Source organism: Siphateles boraxobius, unplaced genomic scaffold, assembly GCF_051911475.1.
Source record: "Siphateles boraxobius isolate OS27281-9 unplaced genomic scaffold, OSU_SipBor_1 41, whole genome shotgun sequence".
Classification (NCBI taxonomy): domain Eukaryota; kingdom Metazoa; phylum Chordata; class Actinopteri; order Cypriniformes; family Leuciscidae; genus Siphateles; species Siphateles boraxobius.
In genome coordinates this window covers 17,322,278-17,345,076 of record NW_027509042.1, presented here as the reverse complement: position 1 = coordinate 17,345,076, position 22,799 = coordinate 17,322,278, and the positions used below count along the sequence as shown (strand labels likewise).

The following is a 22,799-nucleotide window of genomic DNA, read 5'->3' as shown; positions in this document are numbered from 1 at the left end:
ATGGCGGAGAGCAACGCGAGAGTCGTGAATGGTAAAAATATGTACTATTCATGATCTAGAAAATATACAGCATATTATTTAATGTTTGAGTTTTGATAAATCATCTTCTTGCTGTAGCAGAAGACTTAAGCAATCTAAAATAGTTTTAGCTAAATAACAGGTCTGGATCTCCATCTTTTTACCACATTACGACAACAAAAGCACTTGAACGCAACACACTGGTAAATACCAGTTCACAAGTGGAAAATATCATATTTTCCATAGCACGTGAACGCACCAGTAAACACAACTTCCCACCTCGTAAGCACGAACTTCCCAGAAGGACTTTAACACACCATATGACTTGTAGTCCAAACAAGCCGTTCGTTGTAGTTCTTTAAAAGGGGATTCTGTTAAATAAAATATCCCCCTTTGGAGTGGACTTTGAACTTTGAGCAACATTACACACTAAATAAAGTTGAAAAAGTGAAATAGCATGAAAGGACCCCTTTAAAACATAATGATTTCCAAACTCAAAAATCATGTAGGTTAGTTCAATCCACAAGATCATCACTGCTTTCTGGATGTATGTTGAAATAACAATAGCATGTTTTTTTGTTTTTTTTTCTATAACGGACACTTGTATTACACCATTAGAGGGATCAGAGCTGTTGTTGGACATGATATGCGCAGAGCAGAGTATTCCATGACTTGCAAAGCATGCTGTAAGCTGATCTTCTGTTCAGGCATGACAGCTGCCTTCTGTGTGCCTGTGTGTAGCCTTCACAAATTAGTTTGTGGGGAGCATGTTCATCTAATCCTGTCAATCACAATGTAAGCATACAAGTGATAGTCTATTGCACTCCTATGACAATTGTTCTATAACTCTGCCTTTATTTTAGTTTATTAGTAGAATTTATTCCATTATGTTATGTAGTTTAGGTTCTTTCTCATCTTACTTGTTACTTTAAGAAGTTTTCTGTTTTGGCTTGCTCTCTTGTAAGGCACTTTTTTTTGTAAAACTGCTCTGCAGTCATCTGTATTAGGACAAGTGCTCCACAAATAAATTGTTAAACTGAGCTCAATTTACATAATTAGCATCCACTAATTAAACTAAAGATGTGTTTAAAATATTACACTCTCATGATTTAAAATCATGTGCACTGACTTATGATTCCAGTTAGATCAGTAGCTCACTAAAAGCCATTTAATTTTACATGGAGAGGGTCATGGGGTGGCCATTTTGAGATCACATGACAAGCTAAAAACTACACACATTACCTGGGTTACACCTAAATTGTTGGACGCTTACACTCACTGAATAATGACAGACTGTGAATGGCACATTTTCTATAATGGCATCGGACACCTTTTGTTTTTGCAAGTTGCAACATCATGCCACTAGTTGTCAGTATAACGTCGAAGGCAACTCCTATATATCAGCAAAGCCCTCTATGGAAAGCCTGGCCACTCCCTATGAAGTCCTATTGTACCGAATTTTGGTTGCAGTTCCACCAGAGTTCCACTGGGGGGCGATCGCCCTGAGTGCAAAATGAATGGGAGTCTATGGAGCTAGATGGCTAAATTTGTCTCTTTCACCAGATTGCCATTGAGAAATCTCAGATTTGATTGTAGATTTTGCAAGTTCAACATGGGTTATAGGTCGAAAGTTGAATGAACGAGTACTTATGTCCTTTCGATTTCTTACAGGTTGAGTTGTTGCCCATTACACGCTAGCATTCTGCTCATGACCGCTGATTGGTCAGTGAAGGACTGATTACGACCAGAGATACCGCTTGATGGCATCGTGGCATCCGAAGCGGGACCATAATGTGTGTGTGTGTGTTTTCGGCGTGGTCTTTTAAAACAACAAAACAAAAACTCGTCTAGCACATGTTTACCTATGTCAGCTGTGTTGTCGATGCCTCGAGAGAAAAGAAAGTGCAGAGCGCGAAAGCACCAAAGTGACTGAAGGATTGCCGTAAAGCAGTATCTCTGGTGGAACGATGTGTATGACGTCATTGACATTTTAAAAGACTTTTTAAAGCAACTGAGTCACTCTAAAAAATCTAACACCAAGCAATGAGTAATCTGTTGCATCTCCTTTCGAATACAACATTCAAATTACTAGACAAAAAATTATATCCTGAGAAAAGGGGATTTTGAGGGCTCAATTGACCTCCTTTCATTCTGCACTCGTCCTGTGAGCGCCCTCATATGGAACCAGAGTGGAACTGCAACCAGTTCAGAAGCCGGAAGTTTACTGAGTGAAAGTTCTCCACATATTAGACATTCTCTGATATCAGCCAACAAAACAAAAAGGAATTTACTCAGTGCATCTTCAAGCATTTCTCTCAAGGAATGATTGTGGAAACACCACCAATTTAGTTCTGTGTAGGCCAGAGAGGAGAAAGAACAATATACTGCTATATTATACTGAATACATTTAAAAAGTTTGAATAAGCTATAAATCAACCACCATGGTTCTTCCATTGAGCCTGGCTATAAATGAGAGAGAGTGATGAGAGTATGTCAAGCTGAGAGACAGTGAATGGGAGAGAGTGGCACAAGGTCAAACGTTTTCAAGAGCAAAACAGTTGTTTTTCCAAGAAATTCACCCTCTCTTCAAAGACATTTTAAGTCCTATTAGAGAAAATCTTTTCACAGCAGCGCTGTCCAGCCAGGCCTAGAACTCTCTGGATGAATACATTTAAACCCCATCCACCTGGATTTTAGTCTCTGCAGGCACTTTCAAATTATGAATGAGAAGGAAAATGTCAAGAATGAAATGCAGCCTTTCAAAATCATTAAAAATCTCCAAACACAATTCAAACATAAAAGCTTTGAATCAATGGATAACCTTAAAACTGTAACCGCACAAAAATAACATTATACTCTCAAAACACTGTACAACTGTGTGTGCAACAATCTTCTAAAACTAAAATTAGTTAAATTTGCCAATACAACAAGTTACACAAGCTAAATCAATAAATCAAAACTAACAAACAGGTCTCTTCTGTGGTTATAACCATAACACCTAGTCGTGCTTACCAGACCCAAGAGTGGCGACGGTACGCGAAGGTGCCCAGATTCAGACAGGACTTTAGAAAGCTCTTGTTCTCTGGCAGGTTAAAATCTGTCATATTTAAATTCCCAACAGATTCAGAAGTTGTGCAGAGGGAGCTCTTTGAACTCTAAACTCATCCTTCCACCAGTTAAAAACGCTGGAGGGACTGGAGAGAGGGTTACTGTATCTGTTAGTGGGAGTCTCTGGTTGCATTGTCAGTCAGTCATGCTTCTACCTCCTCAGGGGGTCGAGTATCATAGGTCTGCTCACACCTAGCAAAAACTGTGTCTCTTGTGTGTACCGCAGCTCTTCACTTTCAGAAACAGGAAGACTGTGGCCTCTACTTGGCAGTAAACAAGAAGATCCGGAGTGCAGGGGCAGTCACGCAGTCAGTAAGTCTGTTTCCAATCGCACAAAGAGACATAAGACATGTACCTATTATTCTTGCACAGTTTAAATGTTACTCTGATGGATTTCATCAACAAGTAGACTGTACACGTGGTAACAGTCTAGAAAATGGAAACCAGACGCCCAGCTGATCTCTGTGGTGATGATAGTCTCAGAGGATTTATGCTTTATCCCAAATCCATTATAGTTGTATCTTTCTGTCCTAAAGGAGAGAGTTTAGCAGATGATCCCTTTATTTGGTATATCTCTGCCCCTGACTGACTATTTTGGTTCTATATTTAGGACTATTTTTTGCAGTTGCTGCGCATATATTAGTGCTGCACGATTAATCATATCGCAATCGCGATGTCAAGCCTATGCGATTATATGGCAAAATGCTGCGATTTTATATGAAATGGCCTAAACAAATTAGGGCAATTAACGCAGCATCTATTCATTTTTGTCATCATTTGGCTAGTGTTAAATGATCCCGCCCTTATTCATGCAAATGCTTTTAAACAATTCATGTGCGACAAAACAAAAAAAAGTGCGCGCTGCCGGTGAATGTCCTGACTGTAAAATGACGCGCGCCAGTATCATGCGTGCGCAAAAGACAGCACACCAGAATACAGTTATCTTTCGCGTTTGAACGAATAACACACACAATTATGCCAAAATGTCTTTTTGTCGAGTATCTTCATAACATTGAGCAGTCTTATAATGAACGTAAAGAGTTGTGACTCGTGAGAGAATAAGGCGTGTGTGAGAGCTGCGTCTGTCAGCAGCAGCTGGTCTTAAAGGGATAGTACACAGTAGCCACTAATTATCTCTGTCGTTAATGTCGTCATGAAAAGAAAGTTGAGCTTGTCCTTTTTTCCTTATTGTGAAACGGCTTCTGAAATTAGAAAAAAATGTAGGGCGGGACTTGATTTCATCCTTCGGGAATTGATTGGATCGTTGGAGGTTGGGCGTTGCTAACAAAATGGAGGCAGATTTGAATGCCAGTTTATATTTATATGAGCCTCCCCTCCCACGAACCAAGATGAGGTAACCAAGATAGCCACGCCCTCTAGTAATAGATTTTGGCCGGAAGAGAAGAGAAGTCGTTTCGAGGGGGGAGGGAAGGGTAAAGTATTTGATTAAAGATTATAAGGGTACATGAATTTTAAGAAAATAATGAAGTGCACAGATAAATCATTCATAACAAACACTAGAGATGCGCGGTTGGCGGTTATAGGCGCGGATCGGGCGGATCACGTGACGAAAAAAATATTTTAATTAAATTTGGGCGGGTGGTTTCTAGTCTCGCGGCTGTCATCAGCAGCGCCTTGTATCAGCGGATGGCGGGCGGGAAAATTGGTCAAAAACGTTGGTGCGGAGGGATGGCGGACGGATGATGAGTTTTGTTATGCGGTTACAGATGATATAATAGCCCATCCGCGCATCTCTAATAAACACTACAATATTATATATAAAAAAATGCAAATGGTAAAATTTGATTTCATGACGACTTTAAAGTTAATCAGCACAGACTGTTTGAACATTATTCAATTTCTGTCCTACCTGTTAGACAGGAAGTTGTTATATTCTTTGAAGCCTAATAAATGTTTAATTTTTTTTTATAGATTTCAATTGTAATGACCGAATCACTGTAATGTTGAATGGCTATAATTAATGTTCAAAATTGTGTGTGGGAGGGGGCAAAAAGACATCAGTGGCTTATTAATTAAATATAGATGTTATCAATCATTTAGTTGTTGTTGCTAGTTTGAGTTGAGAAATACACATTTCAGCATTATCACTAACTAATCTGTGTGTGCATTTTCCTTGAGAACCAAGCAAGTTGATTTATGAAACCATTTGTTTATCATATATCACAATCGCAATATTGACCTCAATAATCGCAATATGACATTTTCCCCAAATCGCAAGAGGTCGTCGCTGCAGCCTGTAGCACGATGACGTAGCTGGATGGTCCAATACGTCATGGACGCTGTTACGCGCATGCGCGGTGGTGTGTTTTGGACGCTGTTACGCTCATACGCGGTGGTGTGTTTTGGTGAAGTCATACATGCATGCACAATACTAGAGAGTTGGTGAACAATCGGACGTGCTTTGATCTTCCAAGAAAAATTATGTAATAATTAACAACATTGATTGTATATCGTTAGGTATTTCATCTTTGGAAATTTGATTTACTGTTTTGTTGTTTCAACATGTATAGTCGTGTCTAGTGTTATGCATCCGAAGCGAAAAGTGTTTAGCTGTTATGACTTTTAAGATAATCAGAGCGATTCTCATTTTAAACTTTTAATAAACTAATATATATATATATATATATATATATATATATATATATATATATATATATATATATATATATATATATATACTTGTGGTGACAATATACTATTAATCCATCAAATTTAGGTTTAAAATCATGTGATGTGATTTTAAAATGTTGTAAAATTAACTATTTTGCATGTATGTAGAGAGAAACTAGGATCATATTTATGTAAATAATTATTCATCAATAATTACTTATTACTATTTATCAGTACTACACAGGTTAGAACATTATCTCAATACAATATTGAGCATACATGTCACTTAAGACCAGCGCATGCACATTATAACCCAGAGATCGGTACTGTTCCAAAACACACCACCATCCAGTACGTATTGGACCATCCAGCTACGTCATCGTGCTACAGGCTGCAGCGAGGGGTGTTTCCCAAATCGTGCAGTCCTTATATACTGTATACATAAACACACACACACACACACACAGTAAAAAATTACTTCTAAAAAACAGCCAAAATCTGACAGTAAAATATTGTTTTCAATTAAAACAGTAATGTACTGTAGAAAACATTCCATTCTGGGCATTATTTAGATAATTAAGAAATTGCTGTTAATTTACAGCAATTTTTAACAATAATATTCTACTGTATTTAAGTACGTTTTTTTTTTTTTTACTGTTTGCAATGCATGTGCTATGTTAAATTAAAGTACAATGCAGCATTTTTTTTATTTGGTGTTGGTGTGTGATTACAAGTCTGGTCTTTTTAGTCAGTTATTTTAAATTTTAAATTTTCGAGCATTCAAAATCATTTTCACTCGGGTATTTGCCAGCACTTTTAACGTCAATTGTAAAGCACTATTTTCCCCGATACCCGTTGGAAGGACATCTGTTTCCATCGCCATTTGCCATCCTAAGTCCTGCATCTGCATTGATCTGCATGTGCACCAACAACTTACATGGTAGTTAAATTTTTTTTTTTATATTCCTTGTCAGTATTTTCAGTTAATATTACCATAAAGTAATGTTTGATATCGATGCTCAGTAAGCTGTCGATCTAGTGAGTGTGTTGTTTTAAGATGTCTCTTCAGCACTGAAATGTGTATCATTTAAACACTTGTACACGGATTTTACCGTCATCAGGTTTTATCAATTTTAAAAGGTCTATTCAACGATGAAATGAGAAATTCTCAATTATATATTTGCACGCATTTTAAAATCACCAGGTTTTATCAGCTTATTTTCAGATCATCTATAAACTTTGATGACTAGTAGTGGTTGTTGCTAACTGCAAGTTAATCCATTGGCCGTTGTAAATAGCTTTTTAACACATTGATAGGTTATTTTAAAAAAAGAATAAAATCAATACAACTTTTATTTTTAAATTCAGGAGTCTAAAAGAATGAAAATCTAAAAACTTAAATGAAATCAATTAGACCAACCACAGAATATCTGTGTTCAGGTGTTGGTTGGTTATTAATTTTCATTACCATTAATACAAAAGGAATTATTCATCTTAGGAATAATGTTGAGCTGTAATTAATGTAAAAATTCTGCAGTGAATCTGAACAGTAGAAACGTTTAAAAACAAATTTTTCCACAACACTAGCAACGTTTTTTTGACTTTTTTTTTTTTTTGTTAGTTAACACAATTATTAATCTCCTTGTTATCTGGGTTTTACTATACATTGACATTTCTAGAATTATTTTGATAAAATATTCTGTTTGCTGCTTTTTCACAGTAGTACCCTGAATCAGGAGACAACATGCTGCCAGGTGACGTTCATCATGGTTGGTTGAACTTGGGTGTAAAATTATTCAATTTTCATTAATTTTTCATCGTTTAGAAGGTACACATGCCTTCTCACTAGAATTTTTTTTTTAAAGTGGGAGAATCCCTGAACAAATGTTTTTTTGTTTTTTTTCACTAAAATGTTACATTTGTTGCATGTTACATGTTCTTAGTAGTGCTAAGTGCTTGTTTGTGGTAAGATGTCCTTCCATGTCATCCGTTCATCATCTTCGCTTAATTTTTCGTGAAGCATTATTTTGTTGTGCTTCTGCCATGATAAATAGACATCCACTCTTGGCATTTCATGTGTAACGGAGGCCAGCTAGTGAGAGATGTGCAGGCTGATGACTGCTAGCTAGAGAATGCAGTGTTTACTGTTTAGTGTCCTTGTTAGTGCACACTCATTACATGCCAGCGGTCGGGGTTTGAGACCGTTATTAAAGTTTGCATGTCTGCAAATCTGCTAATAAGTGATTGTTTGTGTTTATGCATTTATTATTTATTACTTTTATCATAAGCAGATTTATAATTTCTTTTAATAATTTGTCAATTGCTGACTATTATTTTTTTATAAAGCTATAAAAAATAGCAAAAGAAAATCCAATAACAGGTTTCAATAAGATTATTTTGTGTACAGTCACGATTCATTTTTGCACACTAATAAGTTTCCTCTTTCTTTCTCTACTTGATGTAAACGAGACAAACAATCATATCGAACGATGTGCCTCCTCTCATTCAGTCGTCAGAAGAAAAGCTCATAAACGACATGCCCCAGTTCATTCAGTTTGTTCAAAATCGAGATGTCCCAGTTCATTCATGAACAAAATGCCCTGGCCTAGTTCATTCGAGATGCATGGAAGCAGCATAGAATCATATACACTTAAAGGGTTAGTTCACCCAAAAATGAAAATTCTGTCAGTATTTTACTCGCCCTCATGTTGTTCCAACCCCGTAAGACCTTCATTCATCTTCGGAACACGAATTCAGATATTTTTGATGAAATCTGAGAGCTGGATCACTCCTCCATAGGCTTCTAAGGGATTGCAACTTGCCAGCAACGAAAGGTTATTAAAGACATTGTTAAAATAGTCCAAGTGACTACAGTGGCTCAATCTTAAGTTTATCAAGCGACGAGAATACATTTTGTGCGCAAAAACAAACAAAAATAACGACTATTTCAACTATTCATTTCCTTCTCTGTTGGCCTCTAGTCAGTTCACGTAGTGTGATTGCGAAGTGCTACGTCACACGTAGGCTCACTATTGGCCGACGCTGGTCATGTGTGTGATGCGTGTGACGTACAACAACAGAAGCTTACGCTATTATAATAGTGAACTCACTCAAGGCCCACAGAGAAGGAAATGAATAGTTGAAATAAAGTCGTTTTTTTTTTTTGCACACAAAAAGTATTGTCGTAGTTTGATAAACTTAAGATTGAGCCACTGTAGTCACTTGGACTATTTTAACGATGTCTTTAATAACTTTTCGGGGAAGAAGTTTCAATCCCTTAGAATCCTATGGAGGAGTGATCCAGCTCTCAGATTTCATCAAAAATATCTTAATTCGTGTTTCGAAGATGAACGAAGGTCTCACGGGGTTGGAACAACATGAGGGTGAGTAATTACTGAAAGCATTTAATTTCTGGGTAAACCCTTTAAGATTTGTTCAAAAGCACTGATATGAACAATGAATTCATTTGTTTTTTCACGATATGCAACAGTATTCCGTTGAAAACATGCAACTGTTTAAATATTTACTTCTTGTTATTCAGAATTTTACCCAGGTAGAAAACAATTGCCCATTACAAAGATATAATTGCCTTCCAATTAGCCTATGATTTGATCTGTGAATTATTATAATAACTGATGCCACAATTTCACAAGTTGTCAATCTGAAGAACAGCTGTGAAAAGGAAACCACATTCCAAAGATGTTAGACATAAAAGTAAAACAAATACATAAAATATGAAAAGAATCTAAAGCAGCATCCAAGTGTTTGGATGTGCAAGCAATTGTTGGTATAATTATCAGGAATTATCTGTGTGACCAAAAGTAGACTTAGATGAAGAAAAAGAGAGGCCAACTGTCATTTTGAAGGAGAGAAAAAGATCATTAGCTGAAAAACAGAGTAAAGCTGCAACTGTCAATCATATTTACCAGCTAGATATCTCTCCCTGCCCTGATCATACAAACGAACAGCTAGACAAAGCATCCATAAAACACACACACACCAGCAGCATTAGCTAGATATTTACATGGTTACTGGGAGATATGAGACTAGTGATTTGAGACCAGAACACAGCTAACCGAAACTCGTCACACAACACGATTAGGTTATATCTACACACAACACATTCACATAAATGATTCATAGCAAGTGTTAATGTACTTCAAATTACATTTAGATATATGTAGTGCATCAACAAATGTTTACATTAGGGGTGTGGTATTGACAATAATTGATATTTAAAAAAGAAAGCATCAATATTATGTTAAAAATAAACATAAGATAATATTGTAAATAATCCAGCCATTACACCCCATAACACTCCAACATAGGTGGCAGTATTGCACCTTAACACTGGTTGCCATCATTCATAAAACGGAAGTCTGCATGAAATCCCAATCAACAGTAAATTATTTTTGTACTGTTATGTTTACAAACCCTGTCCACATCCCTACACTCGTATTTTGAGTGTGATTCAATGGCTAAAAAAAGATAAAAACACATAGTGAACAAAGTTGAAGATGAATTTGACTGATAGCATTATTTATTTATTTTATTTATACATCATGATCTCGATTTTAAAGTGTGTTGTATATTGATAATGCATTTTTTTGAATGAATGTACAACTGGTTTACATTGGAGTCCCTAATGATTAATCATTGACGGAAGTAATCATTTTTGATTGATTGAAGCACTGGAAATAGCTTTCTTTATGCATGAATAACTATAAAGTGACTATTTCACTTTAAAAAATTAAAATAAAATACTAATCAATTGACAGGCCTAGTTGTAATAAAGTGTTCTATTTCTTGAGTTATTTTATTCTATCTTACAGGAAATCATAGAATTTTGATAGCAAAAAATGCAGGGGTTGGATTTAAATGGGACAGAAATTGGATGTTGTTTTCGGTTTCAATTAATTGCTTGTTGTTGGAGCAGAGGGTGGTGTATCTTTGAGAGGCAAGTTCGCTGGGTCAGGCTTCTGCATTTGTTTTTTACTACGGCCTAGATCCTGAGAAACCGCCTGAGATAGTACCTGTTTCGGACAAAGAAACCCATGCTGTTAATTCAGCTTAGAGATAGAATTGGCTCTAAAAAGGCTAGAACATGAAACACAGCTGTTGCTTGCACATATGTACTCTAGGGATGGAAGCTGCGTACACTCGGAACTGACAATGGCCCATCCCGTTAGCAACGTCTATGCCATATGCTGCTTGGACAAGTCCCTTTATACTCTGCTGCACTTACTCTTCAACCAGGCTTTAATGTGAGGACAAGGACTTTTCAGCATAAGAAATGGTTCCCCTGATTCCAATCTGATTTGTGTAATTGTAAACTCACTGCATTTACTCTGAATTTGTCTCTGAAGTTGTCACGGTGACTGCGTTCCAAGCATGTGAATTTGCCCATCAGACAAGCAGTTTGTTATAGGATGATGTGATGCTACCAAATGACATTTGATTTGGTCAGAGAACCAATTTTGGAGGAGGAACTGAACAATCGGCATATAAAATGGTAGTATTCCTGAAACAACAAAATGCCCAGTCAGCCCAATTTAACAAAAGTACTAATTTTGTTTTTGTATTTTGTTGAAAGTCACTCCAAGGTCACTCTGACAGTCTATCTGAGCATAATGTAGGAACATACATGTCAGCATGAATCCATATTAAAAAGCATTAGACTATTATGTCAGACTGAAATAAATTTTTTTTATAAAAACATATAAGTTGTAATAAGTTGCAATATTATATTATAACATAATAAGTTGCAATATTATGTTTGTAATATAGGATATAGTTGGTTTCATTATTTAACACACACACACACACACACACACACACATGTGCTATTTTTGCTATTTTTTTATAGCTTTATAAAATTGATGTTTTTTCATTAGCATATTCGAATAATTTCTGAAGGATCATGTGACACTGGAGTAATGGCTAATAAAAAAAAATAAAAAAAAATATATATATATATACACAGTCCTTCTCAAAAAATTAGCATACTGTGAAAAAGTTCATTATTTTCCATAATGTAATGATAAAAATTAAACTTTCATATATTTTAGATTCATTGCACACCAACTGAAATATTTCAGGTCTTTTATTGTTCTAATACTGATGGCATACAGCTCATGAAAACCCAAGATTCCTATCTCAAAAAATTAGCATATCATGAAAAGGGTCTCTAAACGAGCTATTAACCTAATCATCTGAATCAACTAATTAACTCTAAACACCTGCAAAAGATTCCTGAGGCTTTTAAAAACTCCCAGCCTGTTTCATTACTCAAAACCACAATCATGGGTAAGACTTCCGACCTGACTGCTGTCCAGAAGGCCATCATTGACACCCTTAAGCAAGAGGGTAAGACACAGAAAGAAATTTCTGAACAAATAGGCTGTTCCCAGAGTGCTGTATCAAGGCACCTCAGTGGGAAGGAAAAAGTGTGGCAAAAAACGCTGCACAACGAGAAGAGGTGAACGGACCCAGAGGAAGATTGTGGAGAAGGACCGATTCCAGACCTTGGGGGACCTGCGGAAGCAGTGGACTGAGTCTGGAGTAGAAACATCTAGAGCCACCGTGCACAGGCGTGTGCAGGAAATGGGCTACAGGTGCCGCATTCCCCAGGTCAAGCCACTTTTGAACCAGAAACAGCGGCAGAAGTGCCTGACCTGGGCTACAGAGAAGCAGCACTGGGCTGTTGCTCAGTGGTCCAAAGTACTTTTTTTCGGATGAAAGCAAATTTTGCATGTCATCCGGACATCAAGGTGCCAGAGTCTGGAGCAATACTGGGGAGAAGGAAATGCCAAAATGCCTGAAGTCCAGTGTCAAGTACCCACAGTCAGTGATGGTCTGGGGTGCCATGTCAGCTGCTGGTGTTGGTCCACTGTGTTTTATCAAGGGCAGGGTCAATGCAGCTAGCTATCAGGAGATTTTGGAGCACTTCATGCTTCCATCTGCTGAAAAGCTTTATGGAGATGAAGATTTCATTTTTCAGCACGACCTGGCACCTGCTCACAGTGCCAAAACCACTGGTAAATGGTTTACTGACCATGGTATTACTGTGCTCAATTGGCCTGCCAACTCTCCTGACCTGAACCCCATAGAGAATTTTTGGGATATTGTGAAGAGAAAGTTGAGAGACGCAAGACCCAACACTCTGGATGAGCTTAAGGCCGCTATCGAAGCATCCTGGGCCTCCATAACACCTCAGCAGTGCCACAGGCTGATTGCCTCCATGCCACACCGCATTGAAGCAGTCATTTCTGCAAAAGGATTCCCGACCAATTATTGAGTGCATAACTGAACATAATTATTTGAATGTTGACTTTTTTTGTATTAAAAATACTTCTTTTATTGGTCGGATGAAATATGCTAATTTTTTGAGATGAGCTGAGCTGTATCCCAAATTCATCAGTATTAAAACAATAAAAGACCTGAAATATTTCAGTTGGTGTGCAATGAATCTAAAATATATGAAAGTTTAATTTTTATCATTACATTATGGAAAATAATGAACTTTATCACAATATGCTATTTTTTTGAGAAGGACCTGTGTATATATATATATATATATATATATATATATATATATATATATACACACAGTTATATTAAATTCTACTAAAATGTTATGGTTTTACAAAATATTTGTTTTTTAATAAAATAAATGCAGCCTTGGTATAAAAAAGAATGCTTTCAAAAACACTCAAAAAACATAAAATGGTAGTGTATAAAATTATATATTATTATTTTAAGTTTTGTGATTAATACTAAAATTATTATAAGTATTAATGACATTCTTTTTCGAGTCTCAATCAAGTCTATTCTGTCTCATCCTTGTTAATGCTGACAAAATGAAAGAAAATAATTTTTTTTAACATCAGTAATTTTATTGACATGACTAACTGAGTTTTCCAAAATTCTGTCACGCATCAAATGCCTGGGAGCATGCCATGCCCTATCTCGTATTGTCCTAAACCCGATCATCCTATTGCTACGAGCCGTGTTTAAGTCAAAGTAACCTAGTGCTGCAGCTAACACCTTAACATTAGCCACAATAGATATTTAGACACATTTAAGTTCTCACATTCATGTCAAACTCATACACAATCACCCAAAACCATCCATCCAGCCAAAGCCCTGCCATTCAAGTGTTATTTGTCGTGTTGTTCAGCAAATAACAACTGATTCGCACATGATGCACTATAAATCACTAGTAAAACTTGTCTCCTCTGGATGCAGCTGATACACCGCATTCATGATGATGTGCAAACAGCGTCACCACACCCCAATGACGTGGTATTTATGCTCATCATAATCACATGCATGGTGGTCAAGGCAACCGTGTTCCTTAATCCCTTTAATGTCCTGCAATTGTTTCCATGGCAACCAGGTTTGTGCCCCTCCCAAATCAAATCTACACTTAGTGTGTCTTGCATGGGTGGGTGGGTGTTAATATATGTAACATGTGGATGACACGCATTAACAACATCTCACCCTCTGTGACTTCCAGTAGGGCGAATAGCTATACAAATCGCTAAGAAAGTATATAAATGCATGTTTTAAGTATTAATACATAATTGTCATTACCATGACAATTGTTTGCAATATGCCAAACGTGGTATAATTTCATTATGTATTTAGCATGTACTCCTCTGTGGTTAGAGGTGATAATTGGATCCTGGTTTTTACCAGTACAGATATTAGCACTGTTGCAAGAATCTGACCCAGGTATAGCGTGTGAGTGTGCGTGTGCGAAGCAGTCGGCCAGCTTGACAGTGACAAATGTGTATGGACTGCTATTGCCGCACTAATTGGCTGGGTTAACCGATTACTGTGAGACAAGGCCAAGATCCACAGCTGCTCAATAAACTAGCCTATATAAAACAGGTGCATGTGCACACAGACACACATGCAGTAGTACTGAGACCGCTCTCATTAGGGTCACAAATTATTAGCTCTTATCATCCGATCGTGGTTGTATCTCTCTATTAGTGTTACTCCATATAATTGCTGAATTTGATTGACCACAACATTCTTTTAAATAGACTTGAAAATTATGTTGGCATTACTAGAATTGCATTAGCATGGTTTAAATCATACTTATCTGACCGTTATCAGTTTGTAGCAGTAAATGAAGAGATGTCTTATCGATCACAAGTTCAGTATAGAGTACCACAAGGCTTAGTACTAGGACCGTTGCTGTTCACTCTGTACATGCTACCCTTAGGAGATATCATTAGGAAGCATGGCATTAGTTTTCACTGTTATGCTGACAATACTCAGCTATATTTCTTAACGCCCTGACGAAACTTACCAACTCACAAAATTAATGGAATGCATAGCTGATATAAAAACTGGATGACTAGTACTTTACTACTACTTAATCTGAAAAAAACGTCTCAGGTTACGACTGTAACCTATGTTCCCTGAGAACAGGGAACGAGACAATACGTCAACGACGCTATGGGGAACGCCTCAGGCGTGACAGGTGTCTGAAATCACTATCAAATCACGTCAATCATATTGACCGGCGACAGCCCGTGAATCATTAGCGTGAATGATTAACGTGCGACCTGGAAGTATAAAAGGGCGCCTTGCAAACATGACAAATCACATCGTCTGAAGGGACTGTACGGTAGGCAAGTACCGCGGCATGGCAGGGAGACGTATTGTCTCGTTCCCTGTTCTCAGGGAACATAGGTTACAGTCGTAACCTGAGACGTTCCCTTTCAAAGGGAACTCAACAATACGTCAACGACGCTATGGGGAACGATATACCAACGCCGCCATGCTAAGGGGAGTGCATGCCAAGTGGCAGTGACAACTGTCAGAACCAGCAACTTCAAATGAAACGCTAGAACCACTCACCCTCAGGTCACACTGGGCTGTCAGTGACAGCATTCCCTACGGTCATAGCCCAAGCTACAGCCTCACAGAAAAACCTTCATAAACATGGTTAAATGAAAGGTCTACCTGGGCCGGCTCCGGGCCTGGAACCTCAGCTTCCAATTAGAAGGGGTCCCTTCTAGGGAATGTGGCTAGGGAACCCAAGGGAACCCCAGCCAGTCACTATTCAGGGGAACGTACTCACCCCGAAATGCCACCAGGACGGCCTGACCTGGCGCCAGTACATAGACACTTAGTCAGGCCAAATCCTGTCTGTCTGAAGACAGAGCCTCTGGACAAATGCCTTAAGTAAGGCATCCAACCCGAGGGACTGCGAAGCTGGCAGTGAACCACTCGGCCCGGATCTCAGAGACGGGATATCCCGGAGAGTATGACTCAGCATAGTGCTTTCCGACCCTTGCTAGCGAGGGGAGTTTCTCTACTCGATCCACGGATCAACCCAGTGTCTGTGTTTCAAAACACTGAGGAGGCCTGTGAAGGCCTAAGGGCTGATCTAACTGGGAGGCCTCACGAGAGGCCTACGACCGTCTGACCAGACTCAGGAAGCCGCATGCTCATAGAGACCCTCGTGAGGGGAGCACAAGGTCTGCCTGGTAGGCAAACCAGGCTGTAGGCAGAAAAGGTTCCGGGAGGGAACCTTTAGCAGAGAATGAACACTTTAGCGAGCCAGGGCGCAAGCTCGCCTTCAGCAGCTGCCTATTAAGGCTAGCTGAAACTGATAGCAAGAGACCACTAGCTTCATAAACCCAGCACCACTAGGGAGCGTTACAGGGAGGCCCGGAGAGGCCTACTACCTGATTCTTTAGGGAGGCACGTGAGGCCTACTACCTGATAACCACAGTACGTGGGAACTCACCTTCAGGGAGGCCCGGTGAGGCCTGCTACCCTACGACCACAGTATGTGGGGAGCTCACCTTCAGGGAGGCCTGGAGAGGCCTACTACCTGGTAACCACAAACTGTGGGAACTCACCTTCAGGGAGGCCTGGTGAGGCCTACTACCTGACCGTTCTCAATCAAGGAGGCCTGGAGGAGCCTACTACCTGATAACCCCAGTATGTGAGATGCTCACCTTCAGAGAGGCCAAGAGAGGCCTACTACCTGATAACCACAGTACGTGGGAACTCCTCCTTCAGGGAGGCCCGGTGAGGCCTGCTACCTTACAACCACAGTATGTGGGGAGCTCACCTTCAGGGAGGCCTGGTGAGGCCTACTACCTGGTCACCACTATCTGTGGGAACTCACCTTCAGGGAGGCCTGGTGAGGCCTACTACCTGACCGTTCTCATTCAAGGAGGCCTGGAGGAGCCTACTACCTGATAATCACAGCATGTGGGAACTCACCTTCAGGGAGGCCTGGTGAGGCCTACTACCTGACAGCCAAAATATTTGGGAGCCCACATCCAGGGAGGCCCAGAGCGGCCTACTACCTGACAGCCACAATATTTGGGAGCTCACATTCAGGGAGGCCCAGAGAGGCCTACTACCTGATAGCCAACGTAAGTGGGAATTCGCCTTCAGGGCGGCCGGGTGAGGCCTACTACCTGATAACCATCTTAAGTGGGAATTCACCTTCAGGGAGGCCTGAGTGGCCTACTACCTGATAACCACTGGTAGCTTTGAGCCCTGAGTCCGGGTGAAAGTATAAGGTGGCCTGCTAAGGCCAGCCAGCTGGGGACTCGCCTATCAGGGAGGCCTGGTCGGGCCTACTAGCTAATAGCAAGTCATATTCTGCCATAAAGTACACTGTTGGAAACCATACTACACAGCATAATTCACTAATGGGCTTCCAGTAGCGCTATAAGGTATGTCCCACAATGTTGGGACTCACCTCCGAGGAGGCCTGTTTAAGGCCTACTACCCATCAGTGAGTCAACTGCCCGAACCACCAAGGCCAACCACGTAAAGTGAGCTGGCCTACAGTGCCCTCTGGGGGGCTGTCCAATCAAGGAGGCCTGCTGAGGCCTACTACCTAATGGCGCAGCCTTCGTTGGCAGAAAAACTGTTTACACAGCGCCTACAGCATCCTGGTGCCTAATCACATTGCCCATGGCAGTGTACTCCGCAAGAAAGCTAGCACCCTTAAAACAAGGGGAGTACAACATACGCCACTCTGCCTCAACGGAGGCCCCAGTTAGCCAGGGGCCTACCATCTATGCATGGGCGTCAGCTCAGGGCAATGCTCTGGCTTCAGGGGAGCGTACTTCGACCAAAGAAGAAGTGAAGCTTACTTCATACTCGACCCGAGCCATAGTGGTGCGAGGTGGGATAAAACAGAACTGGGAGTGAAGTGCTCAGACCTACCCTGTATCACAGGGGAATACTCACACCTCACCCTGAGGTTACCAGGGTGCGGGCCTGCCAGCGGCTCTAGGGGTGACAGAAATGTATCTGTGCCCAACCTAGGGGAGTGGGGCTTGAATGAAAGCCAACCACCTACAACCTAGCGCTCGAGCAGTAGCTCAGCGAGGTGAGTGAAGCCTAAACTGGCGGCCTAAATCCGTAGGCCAGTTCTCTATGGCAGGGTCGGGCAGGAAACCCAGTCTTCTTCGTGAAGCGAAAGACGGCCTAACCCTGCTCAATAAAGACATATATACCACGGAGGCCTGTTTGAGGCCTACCATGTCCTTACAAACCATCCTCAGCACCACGCTGCATTACTCTAGTCACCCCAGAATGCAGAGAAGGGGGCGGGCCTTGGCCTAACGACTCCCACGGGAGGAGGCTGTTTATACAGGGATGCTAGAAACCAACATTCACACAGTGAAGGGTCAGAGGAAGAAATGCTAAAATTTTTAGGAGAGCGCCTCTATTATCCCTGGCACAGCCTAGGCCAGCTACAGAGGCGGCCCTGATAAGGGCCAGCCTGCAAGCATAGATCTATCTGAGGGCTCGGAGGAGCCACAGCCTTACTAAAGAATATAGTCTGTATTATTCCATACAAAGGGCTGCAGAATCGCTCAGCCTAATGAAAACCCAAACAGAGCTCAAGGGGCGACATACTCAGGAAGAAGTCAAACGGACCTGTGGGCCGGACATAAGATCTATCTGAAGCTCTAGCGTCAGTCAACACTCTAAATAAAACAATTTAAAGAGAGAGACCAACCACTCTACCCTGAGGTGGCTAGCAGCCCGAAGGCTAACACAGTTACCGTTCTGGCCACCTAACGGGGAACTTCAGGGCCCTGATAATCCAATAAAGTTCTCTTACCTTATTACCTTGACATGACCCCATGACTCTATACAGGGAACGAGGTCTGTAGAGAGATACATTTCGGAATTTTAATTCACAAAAATTTACTCTTGAAAAGACCAGACAGCTCACCTGCGGCGTGCGGAGTGAAGACTCGCCAGATAGTTCTTTATGAACCTGGGGTCCACCACTTTACATGCCTGAAAGAGGCGTTTCTACTAACCAAGCCTAGGCGGGCCATTGGAACATCGTTCTTATCATAGGCCCAGCGCCAGGCCTGATGTAATGAACGTCTGGGGAGTCAGAAGAGAGGAGAGGGCTGGATTCTCTTTTTAATGAAGCCCTCCGGGGAGATTATCCATCAGCGACGCTGTATGCGCTTGTGCTGGATAACCTCCCTCAGATCCCTCTTCTAGCGGGAGTCACGCCTTTCCTGCGCCCTGTTCCTCCACAGAGGGGGCGCACGAGAGGCGACACTGGCTCTCTGGCCCTGTCTACGGTCCTCAGATCGTGAAGGGCCAGGCCCTCCCGCCTGCCTGGGCGTGGAACCGGATCTCAGCGGTATGTAGGTTTTTTCCTAAAAGCAGCTGAGCGCGCCTTCGCCTCCCTGAACTTCCCAAGCCCCGCCTCCACGGCGGGGCCAAAGAGTTCAGAGGGCGAAACCGACGAATCGAGGAGAAAGGCCTTCTCTTTCTCCTCAACGTCGGCCAGGTTTAACCAAAGCTGTCTCTCCGTGGCCACCATCGCCCGACTGATCGTGGCAGCAGTTTGTTTGGTGGCCCGGAGCGCAAGAGCCGTGGTTCGGCGCGGCTCAGTAACTGCCTTAGGGGACAACCCTGCCCCCTGGTCGAGATCCTGCAGCAGGTCGGCCCGGTATGCCTGCAGCACCGCCATGGTGTGCAGGGAAGCACCAGCCTGAACTGCTGCCGTGTATGCTCTGCCATTCAAACGCGCTGTTGTCTTTAGCGGTTTGGATGGCAGAGTTGGAGCTCTCAGTGTCGACGCCTGCCCAGACACGAGATAGTTTGCAAACGACTCGTCAAATGGGCGGCATCGACACATACCCATGCTCTGCGATCCCATCAACATCAGCGAAATTAACCCGCTGATGTCAGTGAATACGGGCAGAGCATGGGCTCTTCCATGCCCTCTCGATCTCCGTGTGAAGATCAGGAAGGAATGGAAGGCTCCCTGAGCTGGTGGTGTATGGCCGGGGAGAAACCGATCGCCGAGCCTACCGCGAGCGGTCTCTCCTCTAGCGCGTTGCCATGGCAGCTACAGCCCCACAACATCCACCAGACCTGCATACACGGGGCAGGGTGGCTGAGAGGGTTCAGGATCTACCTGATTATAAACCTCCTCAGCCATCTCCTGCTCGTCCTGAAGAGCAGCAACTGCAGGAAACCGTCGGTGAAAAATCCTCGTCATCGACCTGCAGTTCGCCCTCGTCAGCCGTCGAATCATCTGAGAGGTTTACAGCACTCTCAAGATGATCGACGAGCTCTATCTGGAAGCCCATGATGCAAGTCGCCGCTCTGCCTCGGCACGAGCGGGACCATGAGAACCAGACGTTGAACCCCCTTCACTCGAGAAGAGGGCCAGACGAGAGCGAGCGTTTTAAGAGAAAAACGCTCACAGTTCACACAGAGGATTCCCTCGAGAATCTCCCGTGCGCGCTCTTCTCCCAGGCAAGAAAAGCACACTCGTGTGCTGTACATTTAATTTTCTTACCGTTTCATTGAATAGCGTTTCAAACAGACAGTCCCTGAAGACGATGAGATGATTTGTCATGTTTGCAAGGCGCCCTTTTATACTTCCAGGTCGCACGTTAATCATTCACGCTAATGATTCACGGGCTGTCGCCGGTCAATATGATTGACGTGATTTGATAGTGATTTCAGACACCTGTCACGCCTGAGGCGTTCCCCATAGCGTCGTTGACGTATTGTTGAGTTCCCTTCGAAAGGGAACAGAGATTCTAATTATCGGACAAAAAATATCTCCTCACGTAATAACCTAGAATACTGTCTAACACTTGATGGCTTCTCTGTCAAGTCTTCGCCGTCGGTTAGGAACCTGGGTGTGCTCTTTGGCTGCATTTACACTTGGCATTAACATGCGATCACCATGATCTGATCAAGCAGATCGGATCATTAACCAATCAGGACATGGCGCGTTTACATTTGTTCACATTAAGTAACCTCTGTATCTGGATAACTGATCGGATTTCTGTTTCCTGCATAATATTTAAATTAGGTCTGTGGTAGGCTTGGGCGGTATCCAAATTTTGATACCGTCAAACCTCCTCCCTATTTTACCGCGGTATACGGTATTACCGTGACTAATTAAAAATTATGACATAAGACTCAGACAGCGTCACCAAACTGTTGGCTTGTGTCTACACCGTTCAGAAACTGAATACCAGATCGGGCATAAAAAACACACAAAAAAAAATCAAGGCCAACCCGTGCACGTTGTGTCTGATCCCTGTTGACGGCATTAAATGTAATATGAGCCGGAGCCCTATTTAGACTCGACTATTTTTAATACGTGGGCCGTTATAATATGGTGGCGCCAAATAATTGTTTAACCCAGGTGCTCAGGGGGTGGTAGATATAAATACTATTTATAAATGAGCAAAAATGGGACACTTAATAATATTTAATTATTTTAATTATGACAATTGTATTCATTTTATTAATTCATTTAAATTAAATTAACAAGCAACAAGCCAGAAGTGCATTTGTAAATCCGGTGACACGCGTCCATTGATTTTTATTAATACAACTTTTCTGTCAGTGCTGCAAAGATTAAGTTAACGATCGCCATCTCCTAGTGGACGTGCATATATAGAGAGAAATGCAAATCATGGATTACATAATCAGAAGGTATAGGCTAGCCTTTTTCTTTTCGTTTTGAATTGTTTCGTTTAAAGAAATTGACGATTGATATCTCCGTAGTGAACGCGCGTATAGAGAGAAATGCACATCCTGGATTAATCAGAGAGTATGCTGCCTATATTTCTTTTCCTTTTGAATTGTTTCGTTTAAAGAAATTGACGAATCGCCATCTCCATAGTGAACGATAGAGAGAAATGCACATCATGGATTAAATAATCAGAGAGTAGGCTAGCCGATTTCTTTTCGTTTGGAATAGTTTCGTTTAATTTGATGATCGCCATTTCCGTATAGAACGCGCATAGAGAGAAATGCACATCATGGATTAAATAATCAGCGAGTGGCCTATTTCTTTTCATTTTGAATTGTTTCGTTTAATGAAATTTCAAGCTTTATTTAGATATCTTTCATGTCTGTGAGACATACACTGAGTTTCGGTTAATTTATGATGAGATTTCAATGCAAGTGACCACGGCGCGCCAGCGCACGATCATGTCATGATTATGTTGTCTGCTATATTTGATTCTTATTTATTATTGGTTGATAAAAAAAAAATATTAAAATTAGGATACAATTTATACAAAACGAAATTCACTTTAAAGAAAGGCCTTTTACAAAATGAAACTTAATTAAGTGGTCAATGTCTGACTCCCGATGCATCCCATCTTACTCGTGCTGTTCAGTTTTCATTATCAACGTAAAAAAAAAATAACATTATAATATTTTAACAAATATAAACGAATGCGCTTATTTAATGAACTCGGGGCAAAATGCATCCTCGCAGCACTGAGTGGGTGGTTGTTTCGGAGATGCGACATTAGGTTAGAGGTGTTTCCATCTCTCGCGGTCACCTTTTTTATTGCAACATTTACAAATTGCCTAGTCAGTATTTACCGCCTCTCCCTTCTCTCTCTCTCTCTCCTCCACACTGTCACTTGATGACAACTACATAAGCATTTTTAGGCATTGAATAAATTATATTTATTTATTATATATAAGTGCCGGTAATGACGGTATTGAAACTGATACCGTTGCTATTT

At 41.1% G+C, this 22,799-nt stretch overlaps 1 protein-coding gene and 1 long non-coding RNA gene across 5 annotated transcripts in view; both read right to left on the bottom strand.

Moving 5' to 3' along the window:
* The window catches only part of pde4ba (phosphodiesterase 4B, cAMP-specific a), a 230,077-nt gene that overhangs the window by 65,249 nt on the left and 142,029 nt on the right, over positions 1 to 22,799 (bottom strand). The window contains exon 1 of one of the 4 annotated variants that reach the window (XM_077198709.1): positions 3,031 to 3,200. The exons of the other annotated variants lie outside the window; for them this stretch is intronic. Within the exon in view, the coding sequence (XP_077054824.1) occupies positions 3,031 to 3,122 (92 nt within the window). The 5' untranslated portion in view covers positions 3,123 to 3,200. Of the gene's footprint in view, positions 1 to 3,030; positions 3,201 to 22,799 lie in introns of those variants that run through there. 4 annotated transcript variants of the gene reach the window in all.
* On the bottom strand, positions 20,158 to 20,368 carry LOC143706606 (uncharacterized). The gene is made up of 2 exons (XR_013192997.1): positions 20,295 to 20,368; positions 20,158 to 20,256 (listed from the first exon to the last, which is right to left on the bottom strand). It is a non-coding gene; the product is annotated as an uncharacterized LOC143706606 (long non-coding RNA).